Raw genomic sequence first — 12,629 nt, 5'->3', positions numbered from 1 at the left:
GGGCGATTCCTGGAGCAGGGAAGAAGCCGGAGACTACGAAGTTTGGACACAGGGAAGCCAGGGGAGGCTCCGTCCGCCGAGATCAAAGGGAACCAGGAGGCACCGCACAGCCTCGCACCCCGGCCCGGCACACATTCGGCGGCCTCTGGAAGCTTGGTCCTCCTGGCCTTCCGTAGGTCGGAATCCGCTGGGGGTACCTTCCGCCGGGCCCAGGCTCAGTGTTTTCAAATTCAAATCCTGTTTGCGTACTTGAGCACTGAGGCCGAGAAGCCAAGCCTACCCTAGAGTCTCACCAACTAAATCTCGGACTGCATAGGCTCCACCCCTCACAGCAGCGAGCACCTCTGCCGGGGAGCCGATGGCGGAAGTTCCGGTCGTTACGTCACTTCCGTCGCGCTTCTGGGCGTTGCCAAGATGGACGCGTCGCGGGCCCGGGAGCAGCTCCGGCGGCGGTACCTGTTCCCGCGGGACACCGAGGCCCCGCTGGACAGCGAGGGCTACGCCGGGCCGGGTGAGGCGCTCCCCCCGGGCGCGCCCCGAGCTGCGCTGAGGTGTCCGGAGTCGAGGCGCCCGGAAACGGCCGGCCCCGCGGACCTCCCGCAGCCCTGCCCTGACAGGAGGGACCAGGTTTCGTTTATTCAAGGCTTGCCAAGCCGTTTTGCAAGTCGGGTATTTAGCGTCCCTGAGAGATTCCTAGTGATCGCGTAGCCCCGCGCATCTTCATCCCAGCTGCGCTTCAGGAATCCCAGGAGAGCTGGTTTGACACCTGTTTGGCATTCTCCATTTAAATAAAAAATACCATCCGGTTGTATTTCTAAGAATCTACCAAAGCATCATACTCGTGCCAGTACACGAGGACGTATGTGCACCGTGTTTAACCTCAGCATTCCTCGTAGTGGCGAGCGACTGAAAATGTCTAATTGCCCATCAGCAGAGAGCTGCTTAAATACATTTGGATGTACTCCTACATGACACGGCAGGCAGACTTTTTTCGCCCTATGGGGATGATTTTCACAGGGAGGCGCAGGACAAAGTCCGCTGTACCACCGTTTGGGTACAGACCTGGTAACGTGTGATGTGTGTTCACCTGTAAATGCATAGAATATGAAAGAATTCATAGAAGTTGGTGTTGGTAGTTGCTTTGGGGTTGAGAAACGAGAGTTAAGGATAGGGGAAAGAGGGTTCATTTTAGATTTTTCTGCCCTGTATGTTGCAAATCGTGCACTTAACTACCCTTTGAAAAATAAACGCAGAAAACATCATGCCCAGGCATTCTTATTTACAAATTCTGAGGCTGTCTCCCAGAATTTGTATTACGAACAAGCGTCCTGGGGATTCAGATGGTTTGTTCAAGGTGGGGGGTCTCAGATGTATACCAAAGGTTCTCCCGAGAATTAAGAGAGGGGGGTTCATGTCACTCCTCTGGGGAATTTGTTAGAAATAACTCGTCACACCCAACCCCAGCCACCCATTCTTTCAGATTGGGTCTCAGCTGGAAGAAATTTGATTTGTCCATCACCTGTCTAGACACTGCTGTATCAGGACTAGACCTCCGCTGTGCCCTGCCGTTGCCTCAGAAGGTTGTGTTTGTTTGAAATAAAATATGTAGTTAAAAGTATTTGGGGGAAGTTACAAGTCCATTTTGTGCTCTAATGTCTGCTTGCCTCAGAAGGTTGTGTTTGTTTGAAATAAAATATGTAGTTAAAAGTATTTGGGGGAAGTTACAAGTCCATTTTGTGCTCTAATGTCTGCTGTCTCCATTTTTCTTTTTTTTAAATTTTTTTTTTTTTTTCAACGTTTATTTATTTTGGGGACAGAGAGAGACAGAGCATGAACGGGGGAAGGGCAGAGAGAGAGGGAGACACAGAATCGGAAACAGGCTCCAGGCTCTGAGCCATCAGCCCAGAGCCCGACGCGGGGCTCGAACTCCCGGACCGCGAGATCGTGACCTGGCTGAAGTCGGACGCCCAACCGACTGCGCCACCCAGGCGCCCCTCCATTTTTCTTAATTAACAAGACTAATTGCTTTCCTAGGCAATATTTGAAACATGATACTAAAATTCCTATACTACCAGATGGTGTCATTCTTTCCAAAAGGCGGTAATATTGTAAATTTGATTTTAAATTCGTTTAGGGGGAACAAGTTGACTATACTGAATATGTTTTATAGCAGGTTCCTATTAATTATTTCTGCAAATACCAACGTGTTTTGGTGGCTGTACAGAAGAAATCTGTTCTCTAATTGGAGAGGATCTGGTTTGGGGAAAGCTCTAGGAAATTATTTTATCTGGCTTAAAATAGGTGTTCTTTTTCCTCATAAATTTACGGTAATTTGATAAGTTGAAATCTCCCTTATTTGCAGAAGTCTCTACCGCTGTTGAGAGAAAGGAGAAACCTCTTCCAAGACTTAACATCCATTCTGGATTCTGGATTCTGGCATCCATTGTTGTGACCTACTATGTTGATTTCTTTAAAACCGTTAAAGAAAACTTCCACACCAATAGGTGAGAAAACTTCATTGCTTCGTAATTAAGCGCCCTCGTCTCATCGCTCGTAGTGTCTTGTGAGTTGCGTTCTTCAAATGCTTAGAAACCTCTTACTTCCTGCCAGGCACGGTGTTGGAGGTACTGGTGACACAAAGTGACACACAGGTCACTAGTGACCAAGAGAGTGTGTGCTTGGGACACGTACAGCCGAACGGATGAAACTGGAAAGTACTTCAGTATGCCTTTCAGCACAAGTGTGTTGGAGGATGGGGAAGGTAGTGAATTTAAGAAGAACCTAATCCATGTGTAAAAAATGGAAGAAGAAAGATTCTGACAGTCTGTCTGAAGACAGTGCAGGAGCACCGGGAGGAGGGAGCCAGGACCCTGGCGGGTGAGAACAGGGCCTCAGAGTTTGTTTGCAGAGCATAGTTACAGCTAACAAAGTAACTACGGGGAGTGATTGAATTAGGGTTGACGTCACTCGAAGGAGGAGTCGGGAGCTTTGAGGCCTGATGTCAAATCGTTGTCATTCATGAGGATTGAGATCTCTTCAGTATAATCTCAGGAACTGGTGGGGGGGACAAGGTTGTGAATCATACCTGAGTCCTCACTGAATATTGAAGAGTGTTCTAGAGGCCCCCACACAGCAGAGCCAAGAGGGAGAGACGTTGGTGAGCTTTGAGCTGGCACTCGGAGCGGTGGTTTGCACAGGATGCGAGCACGGGGACCAGCAGGGCTAGAAAGGTGCGGATAGGACCGTTTGATCCCGTGTCTTCGTGGGGGTGACGCACAGTTTCTCCTCAGAGGCCTTCGGACGCTGACTGCGGGAGGGAGAGCCGGGAGGTGCACAGAGCATGCATTCAGGAGAAAGGAGGCATATGGGACTTGTTTCAGTTGTTCCATAAAAGCCTATTCGTCTCTTGCCTTAATGCCAGGAGCTAGAACTTTCCTTAAACACTCCTGTCTTCCTGCCCTTTACCCTGCTTGCCCCTTCCCTGACCGAGTTTGGGATGAAGAACCAGCCACGTGTCGAAGGCACCTTCTTTCTCTTGGGAGCCAGCTGTCTGTGGGAAGCCCAGATTCTGGTCTGGCTTTCTGTGCCGTCATTTCTGGGGGCAGCCCCAACCCGAGAGGGTCTCTAGGTTTTCATGTCAACTTGGAACCTGGTGGCACGTCTGGTCACCAAAGCCACCTTCCTGCAGCTCCGTCAGTAAAAGAGCTGACAGTTGACGTCATCGGCCTAACTCCTATGTGTCTCTCAGTCGGTGTAGAGCCCGGGCTGGGAAAAGAGGATGAGTAGTTGTTTTGCACACTGCCGGGAGCAGCGGCCTCTTCGTTATTCAGATACGACACGAGAGCCTGAGACGTGTTCGGCTGTGGTGACAGTGATCAAGGAAGCACACTTCCAGCCCCCCAGTAGCCCCTTTCAGGCCAAGACGGGTGAATGGGTCATGTGGTGCGCGCTGTAAGCATATGCCCAGGATGCCGTGGGACACCTAGAAGGGGCACCTAGTCAGCCCAGCCTCGGGAGGCAGACCTTTTGGAGGTTTTAGGAGAGAGAGGAGGATTTCCCTCTTTGTCTCCTTATTTTAAGTGTTCTCGCTAGTTGAAGGAAATGCTGAGCTAAGGGACAGTTGGTTACACCTCTGAGGTGTTGGGGGCACCTGCCGTAGTCACTGGGCCGCCCAGGAGCCCGCGCTGTCCCGTAGCAGAGCCGGGGCTGTGGGGCAGGAGAAGGACACAGAAGTCACCGGCCTGGCCTCGGAAAAGTATCACCTTAGAGACAAAAGACCTGAACGGATACTCAAAGGCTGAGGATTTTGAGTGGCACTATATTCTTGCCAAGGGCCTCAGTAAGCAGTGGGGAGTCTGAGCGGCCGTCGGACGAGGGCCGTACCCAAGAGGGATTGCGGGCTGCCTTCTGCCACCGTACAAATCTACCTGAAGTGATTCCTCATCTCTTGCCCTGCCGTTAGCCCCCAAGTTCGGAAGCTCGAGGCATTAGGGTTCTTCCAGTCTACGCAAGGCTGCAAGACGATGTTCAGAGATAGGAGACACAGGTCTATGTTAACAAACAAAGCGAAGCGTCACGATGGGTTGGAAATCACAGTTTTTAAGAAAATCCTGTTCATGTCTGTGAGCCGAGTTGCTGGTTAAAACTACAACGGAAATCACGAGCCCAGGTACCCAGGCTCTTCCTCGTTACCCACCGAGTCAGAATTTGGGAAACCGGGGGCAAGATGGCTTCCCTTGGCAACCTTGCCGAGGGACTCCGATGCCAGGGTGGAGGGCCTCTGACTTGCAGTCGCGTTTTGGTTCAGGCGGGTTTTCCAGCTGCTTCTGTCCTCTGCCATATCTGGACGCAGTAGCCGCACCAGGGTTCCAGGTGGAGTTAAAACCTGGAACAGACGGAAGCATCCTGACCGAGCAAGGAGGTCACCGTGACTCTGGCACAGTGTTCCTCAACCTTTGTTGCCACCTCCCGAGGAGCCTCCGTGAGACGTTTCATTCCTACCCACCCCGTAAAGTCCTGCAGGGGGTTTCTCTGTGCATACAGAAAGAGGAGGAGGATTTCTTCCCTTTGGGGGCAGCATCGCCCCTGTTGAGAATGACACTGTAGCAGAAGAGAGGCCTCTGAAGACCCCGAAGGAGGAACGTAGAGGTATTTTTTCCATCGATCACACCAGCGGAATAATGCTGCTCACTATGGGGAAGCACTTTTCAGAGTGCTATGTGATTTTCTCAGCTGTTCTGTGAGGTCCTAGTAACGTTTCCAGAACACCCTGAGGTTAAGTAACTTGCTCAGAGCCACAAAGCTAGTCGTGCTGGGGCTGAGCTTCAAACCCAGACAGGCAGATTTGGAAGGCCATGCTCCAACCACTGAGCTATCCCGCCTCTCATACTGATCCCAGCACTGCAGTGTCATTCGGTGCCTTAAAGGAACCTGGAAGCTTGCCATGGCTGGAAGTGTACTCAGTGCCTGTGTGACTGTGACTGTTCCAGACCCCCCTGACCCCTGTCTCGTCTGCATGGAACGCCCGTCTTCTCCCCATGAAGAAGCGAAAGAGAATGGAGACGTTGGGAGACAGGAACAGGGCTTCGTCCCCCAAATCTGGCCTCCTCCCACAACCAGCAGGGGCCAAGGGCCCGCCTCACCCACACTGAGTCAGCACTGGGGTAGAATTCCAAGTGAGGAAAAAGACACTGCCCCTTGGAGGGAGATTGGGAATATTCTAGAAATGGGTGTCTCACTCAGAAATCTGTTCCGAGAGGCAGTTTGAGGTAACCACCTTCCAATCTGATTTTCAGTCCTCCCAGAAAGCCTCCTTACCTTAGAGGAGTTCACGGCACCCGTTTCTTACTCTCCCGCTCAAAACTTCAGAAAGAGACGGAAAGCTGCCGTGTCGTGAAAGGAGACGCGGAGCCACGAGTGGACTTGTGCTTCGGGTGGTGGTTTGTGGAGCGTGGGGAGTGCACGGCTGTTCGAGACTCACTTTCTTCCTGCTGCACCTGCCGCCCCCGTCCTGTGCCACCCCATCTCCCGCCCGACAGAGGCCATCTGAAAGCGGGGGTTGGGGAGCTGTGGGCCCCTCTGGGCCCCTCGCCCAGTTGATCTGCGTAGCAATCGATTTTTAGGCTGTCGGTGAAAACCTTTTTTCAGACGCGCGCTGAGGCACTAAGTCTGCTGGCAACCCTTGTGTCGTTTGGTCTCTGCAGCTGGTTCGTGGCTGGCGGCACCCTCCTGCTGATCAGCCTGTCGCTTGCGTGTTACTGCATCCTCTATCTGGAGTGGTGCCGCGGGATTGAAGATTACGACGTCAAGTATCCAGCCTTGATACCCGTGACAACCGCCGCTTTTATTGCTGCCGGCGTCTGGTGAGTTAACTTTGCAACAACCAGGGGAATAAAGCGTGTTGTGATCAGGTGCCGATGTACGGGGCACGAAGCTTACAGAAAAGGAGAAACGGGAAAATGGCCTCCTGTCGTTGCTAGTCTCAGAGGCCCTTTCTAGTAGGATCGTTCTTTACGTATTTAGCTATGGTTTTTTATTTTTTTTTTTTAAGGTTTATTCATTTTTCAGAGACAGAATGTGAGTGGGGGAGGGGAAGCGAGAGAGGGAGACACAGAATCCGAAGCAGGCTCCAGGCTCCGAGCTGTCAGCACAGAGCTCGACCCACGAGCCATGAGATCATGACCTGAGCCGAAGTCGGATGGTTAACTGACGGAGCTGCCCAGGTGTCCCGCGTATTTAGCTATTTAAAACACAAATGTTGACGTGCTGTATGTATATATTCTGCGTTTTGCTTTTGAAATCATTTGCATTGTGAAACGAGGGGGACAAGTATAAGAGACTCTTAAATACAGAGAATAAACTGAGGGTTGCTGGAGGGGTTGTGGGTGGGGGGATGGGCTAAATGGATACGTAAGGAGCATTAGGGAGGACACTGGTGGGGGTGAGCACTGGGCGTGATACGTAGGGGATGAATCACTGGAATCTACTCCTGAAATCATTATAGCGCTATATGCTAACTTGGATGTAAATTTAAAAATTAATTAATTGCATCGTGCTGATTGGGAAATGTAATACGGAAAGTGGAAACAACTTAAGTTGTCCAGCTGAATGAGTTCACCACTGCACTGGCGAACCCTCCCCCATGTCAAGAAAGAGAACCGCACCAGCCCCGTAATCCCTTTCTGCCCGCTCCCCGCCCCAGCCAGGGCGCTTTCCTTCCTGCCCATGGACAGACACTGTCCCGACCCACGTGGGACTTGCTTTCTTTGGCATCTCTTAAATATTCTGTTTTTGTGTTGGCTATTTTTTTAAAAAAAAATTTTTTTTTTTCAACGTTTATTTATTTTTGGGACAGAGAGAGACAGAGCATGAACGGGGGAGGGGCAGAGAGAGAGGGAGACACAGAATCGGAAACAGGCTCCAGGCTCTGAGCCATCAGCCCAGAGCCCGACGCGGGGCTCGAACTCAAGGAGCGCGAGATCGTGACCTGGCTGAAGTCGGACGCTTAACCGACTGCGCCACCCAGGCGCCCCTGTTTTGGCTATTTTTTTAACTTCATAGAAATGGATTCAGGTACTCCGTATTCTTTTACATTTGGCTGTTTACATGCAGTGTTATGTCTGCTACCTGTTTGTCGTTCTCACACTCGAAACTTCAGAACAAACAGAAAGCTGCTGTCTTTACTGTGAAAGAAAACGTGTCCCACGAGCGGGGCTGTAGTTTAGACGGTGCTGTACAGAGTGTGTGCAAAGCCTCGCTTTTCTTCCTGCCGAGTGTGTCGCTCTCATCCTGCCTCACCCCATCTCCCGTTAGACCCGAGCCGTGTATCACAGCCGCTCGTTGCTGGTTAGCATTTCGTCCCGTCGCTGAATGCGTTTGTCGCTTCTACTGTTGATCGCATTTGGATCGTTTCCAGTTTGGTGCTGTTGTTAACGATGCTGTTAACATTCTTGTGTGTGAGTCTCATGCGCATGTGCACGCGTGTCTGGTGGAGGTATGTGTGCACACACGTGTGTATACATGTCTCTAGAGGTGAAACTGCTGGCTTATAGGTTATACGTATCTCCAATTGCAGTAAACAGCTGAAATTTTTTTTTCCCAAAGTGATTGTCCATTTTTTTTTAAAGGAGCCGTATCATTGGTAATTCGTCCATATTGGTACAAAAAAATGCGCCTCTTTATTTTTATTTTATTTTATTTTTAAGTAGGTTCCATGCCCAATATGGGGCTTGAACCTAGGACCCTGAGATTAAGAGTCACATGCTCTACCGACTGAGCCAGCCGGGCACCCCTGGATGTGCCTCATTACTCTTAATTGTACACAGTTATCATCACAGGGACAAAACCTGGGTTTATTGAACCTGCCCTCCTTTGGTGGCTAGACTTACAGTTGTTCTTACTGCTTTGCTACCAGGAAAATGTCACAACCCATATCCTTCTTCTTAATAGGTAGTCGATGAAAAAAACACTGATTTTTTTTTTTTTAATGTGTGTGAAAGCATACTTGCTCACTGAAGAATAATCTGTTAATTACAGAAAAACACAAAGGAAATAAATCCCCACGATCCTGCAGCCAGAGAGAACAACTGTTCTTTCTATGTTGTATATATTCCTCTAGCTTTTTTCCTTTTTCTATGTCAATTGCATTGGGATTTTGGAAAAACCATATATTTTGTGCCAATTCCATTTAATTGAATGTTTTTTATGATTAATTTTCTGTCATTGAAATTGGAGGGCATTGACATGTATCACCTTGTGTTGTGTTATTACTGACCCTTCAGTGATGTGGGTACACGGGTGTGCTGTTTTACATCGTAAGAGTGAGATCACCCCGGAAAGGTTATTTTTTTAGAACAGTAGGATTTAAAAAGTTCCGTTGTTTAAAGTTCCATTGAAAAAACTATTACATAGTGAAACCAGTAACTATTTAATTAATTTCTGCTCTTACAAATTCAGTCCATAAAGATCATTTGCACTGAGAAGCTGTCTTATTCTTACCTTGGTGACAGGAAGAGTGTTTTTCTCAAAGGGAGATTTAATAGCAACTTATACGTCATTACGTTTTTCATCCTGTTTCTAACAAAAAGTTATTTGAAACTGTGTCTTTACTCTGATGGTTTGACAGTGTGCGGGTCGTGGAAGCAGGCTGTAGCCATTGTTGTCGATGTGCCGCCACAGACACTGACTTTGAGAGACTTGGGTTCCTGTTGGGCCAGCTCTCAGGGGAGGACCTTCAGTGGTTCGGTCCCAAGTGCTCTCTGAAGAGTTTGTGATATTTCCAGTGCTGGCCAAACCACATCTCTGGGAAACATGACGTACACACACAGTTGCTGGCTAAGAGAACTTTCCCAAACGGAGTTCAAAGTGGGATCTCGGGGTACGTGCGTAGATTACAGCTGGAGCGGCCAACCGCGTGTGTTTTATCCTTTTCAGCTTCAACGTTGCCCTGTGGCACGTGTGGTCCTTCCTCACCCCGCTGGTGTTGTTCACTCAGTTCATGGGCGTTGTGATGCTGATCTCACTCCTTGGGTGATGTCCAGAGGTAAGAGTTCTGGAACGGCCTTTCTAACACTGAACTCACTGGACCAGTGTCTTTGGTGACCGTTTCCAGGTGGCACAGCAGTGAGGGACTACTCACCAACTGTGCCTTCCTTCGACTCTGAGATGAAAGGGACCGAGACCCCTCCCCTTCTGCATAATTTAGTTCTCCGTGACTGTTTCCTGGGTAAGACACCCCGCCCTTCAGAGATGTCGTATTTACACCTTACGGTGTAGATAAGCTCCCACAGTACGTCACTTTCTACCCAGGTCAGCTTCCATCACCTGATACACACCAGACGACTGGCTAGGTTGCTGTTAGGGGGCAGGAATGTAGGAAGAACGGGCACTTTTACCCACTCCACCTGTTCTGGCTGCCTCCTAAAAATCTGACGGACGACCCGTTCTGGCTGCCTCCTAAAAATCTGACGGACGACCCATCAGCCTTTTCCTTCCGTGTTAGTTACAGAATCTCTTTCTCCCCACGGACGACTGCCTCCCTGGGCCTGCTGCCTTACACGGCGGGGTCTGTTTGTCGAGTACCAGACGACTCCTTTATCAAATAAATATGCATGAGAGCACTCCCTCTGTGCTTAGGGACACGGTGAAAAAGCCAAGATAGGCCCTCTCTTTACACAACTGACTTCAGAACTGGGAGGAAAACTTCTTCATGTGTCAGTTTACAGGCATGCAAACAGGCCCAGAGAAGTGGATGTTAACATCCTAAGTAAAGGATTGGGGTGCATTTCAGCCAACCGCCTGTGCTCCCTTTGGAGTTCTAAGGGGAGTCACTGTACCCAAATAAGGGAGACGGATAGAATCCCGTCGCTGCCAGGCTGCAGATGGTCACTAGCAGGTGTGTGGCCCCACAGAGGTGGAGAGTCCCCTCTGCACACTGTGCTGTCCGGGGCCACCTGGCGTCTCTCCCTTTGTCCGGGTCAGCATATGTCGCCGCAGGACGGAGCCTCATCTGACCCCGTGTCCTGCTTTTCCCCTCCGCCCTGATACCGTTACGTTTTCCGCCGTTCAGTTTTCAATTTTTACGCATGTTCAGGAGCTTTCGACCCTTGACGTGAGTTTGTTTTTGGTAATGGAGAGCCAGAGAGCGTTACAGGCATGTGGACTGAACTGTGCTTTTTTTTTTAAATTTTTTTTTAACATTTATTTATTTTTGAGACAAAGAGAGAGAGAGCATGAACAAGGGAGGGTCAGAGACAGAGGGAGACACAGAATCTGAAACAGGCTCCAGGTCCTGAGCTGTCAGCACAGAGCCTGACGCAGGGCTCGAACTCACGGACCGCGAGATCACGACCTGAGCCGAAGTCGGACACTTAACCGACTGAGCCACCCAGGCACCCCTGAACTGTGCTTTTTAAACAGGAAATCCAGCTGCTTAAAAGACAGACTGTCTCACTCAGAATATAAATGCTGGCTTTCTTTCAGGTGTAAGAGCGTGTCACTTCAACGCGAACGATTCAACACCCAGCCAGCTGGCAGCATCACAGGTGTAACAGAAGTGCTACAACGTGTCCTCGTATCTAGGAAGTGAGTGGTTTCCTCGGAAAAACTATAACGTTGCAGTCTGGTTGAAGTCTGAATAAATTCGATTTCGTTTGTCTGTCCTCACACTCAAGTGATTACTGAGTTTTTCACACTCAGAATAGAAATGTTCTGTTCAAAATAGAAATAATTAGTTTGTGGCGTCAATCTGATGAATCGTCGGAGAAAGTATTGGTGTAAACATTTAAGCAGAGTTTCGTTATAGGTACATGGTGTCCTCCCCAAATTGCAGAGTTGTTCGCCCTTTGCTCGTATGCGATCACTGGGTGTGTGTATATGTAGGAATGATCATGTCATGTGCCTTTGACCCAGCTTCTGCAATTGCGATCTCATTTTTATAATAGTTTTGTTAGGTGACAGGACCACTTGAAAGCATTTTATGTGTTCCTGCCACTTTAGATTTTATCATGTGTAACTTACTGGGTTTCTAGCATTTGTTCAACATGGGCACTTTTACTCATTTTTAAGTACACGTACTTTTTCCTTAACATTTAAATAAAATATTTTTATAACTTTCCTGTGGGTTTTGTTACTGCAGACTTTGGGACGTTTGGTTTCAGCTGTTAGCACTTTGCATTAACCGTGTAAGTCTGCTCTGCTCTTCGGAGACCTCAGGAAGACAGACGCTTTCATATGCAACTACATTCGCCTTAAACCTCACTGGCACGGGCTTTGTGGTGTTGATTATCATCTCCCCGACAAAGATGTGGGCTAATGTTTACAAAACACCCGCCACAGTGCCTGGTACACGTAGGTGCTCACTCCATTCATGGTAATGGAGAGAGAAAGAAAGACCACGTAGATCCAGGATCAGGGATGGGATGAGGCAGGCGTGACCAGCAGGCAGAATCATGCCCAGCCTGTGTACACACACGTGAGGGCTTCCTCACAAGTAAGGAGCAAGGTCAGGGCCCCCCCCCCCCCCCCCCCCCCCCCGCCATCCCATCTTAAATTTTTTTTAATTTATTTTTTTATTTTTTTATTAGTATTTTTTAAAATACTTATTTAGTTTTTGAGACAGAGAGAGACAGAGCATGAACAGGGGAGGGTCAGAGAGAGAGGGAGACACAGAATCTGAAGCAGGCTCCAGGCTCTGAGCTGTCGGCACAGAGCCCGACGCGGGGCTCGAACTCACAGACCGTGAGATCATGACCTGAGCTGAAGTCGGACGCTCAACCGACTGAGCCACCCAGGCACCCCCCATCTTAAATTTTTTTAATGTTTATTTATTTTGGAGAGCGAGCGAGCAAGCAGGGGAGGAACAGGGAGAGAAGGAGACACAGAATCCGAAGCAGGCTCCAGGCTCTGAGCTGTCAGCACAGAGCCTGACACGGGGCTCAAACTCACATGAGACAAGACAAGACGAGACATGAGATCATGACCTGAGCTGGAGTCTGGTGCTTAACCAACTGAGCCACCCAGACACCCCATCCACCCCCACCCCATCTTTTATTGCAGAGCATAGTTCCATTTGGATAGAAAGCTAAGGCTGTGCATTTCTGGACACTGGTTTGTCAGAACCCAGAGAGCCA

At 49.4% G+C, this 12,629-nt stretch overlaps 1 protein-coding gene across 1 annotated transcript; it reads left to right on the top strand.

The window, feature by feature from the left end:
• The first annotated feature begins 361 nt into the window (after positions 1–361).
• On the top strand, positions 362–11,613 carry TMEM128 (transmembrane protein 128). Its single transcript, XM_047857656.1, has 5 exons — positions 362–511; positions 2,363–2,504; positions 6,204–6,362; positions 9,433–9,541; positions 10,981–11,613. Exons 1-4 carry the CDS (start codon positions 415–417, stop codon positions 9,530–9,532), a joined length of 498 nt encoding a protein of 165 aa, XP_047713612.1. The 5' UTR covers positions 362–414; the 3' UTR covers positions 9,533–9,541; positions 10,981–11,613.
• Positions 11,614–12,629: the final 1,016 nt, after the last annotated feature.

Source organism: Prionailurus viverrinus, chromosome B1, assembly GCF_022837055.1.
Source record: "Prionailurus viverrinus isolate Anna chromosome B1, UM_Priviv_1.0, whole genome shotgun sequence".
In the NCBI taxonomy this organism is placed as follows: Eukaryota; Metazoa; Chordata; class Mammalia; order Carnivora; family Felidae; genus Prionailurus; species Prionailurus viverrinus.
Note: the sequence above shows the minus strand (reverse complement) of the source record. Positions and strands in the feature narration are given on the sequence as shown.

Excerpts from the sequence above, each read along its gene's own strand:
- TMEM128 (XM_047857656.1), top strand. The coding sequence starts at position 415 with ATGGACGCGTCGCGGGCCCGGGAGCAGCTCCGGCGGCGGTACCTGTTC. Across the intron at positions 2,505-6,203 it reads GAAAACTTCCACACCAATAG|CTGGTTCGTGGCTGGCGGCA; the intron begins GTGAGAAAACTT and ends TGGTCTCTGCAG. Across the intron at positions 6,363-9,432 it reads TTTATTGCTGCCGGCGTCTG|CTTCAACGTTGCCCTGTGGC; the intron begins GTGAGTTAACTT and ends TATCCTTTTCAG.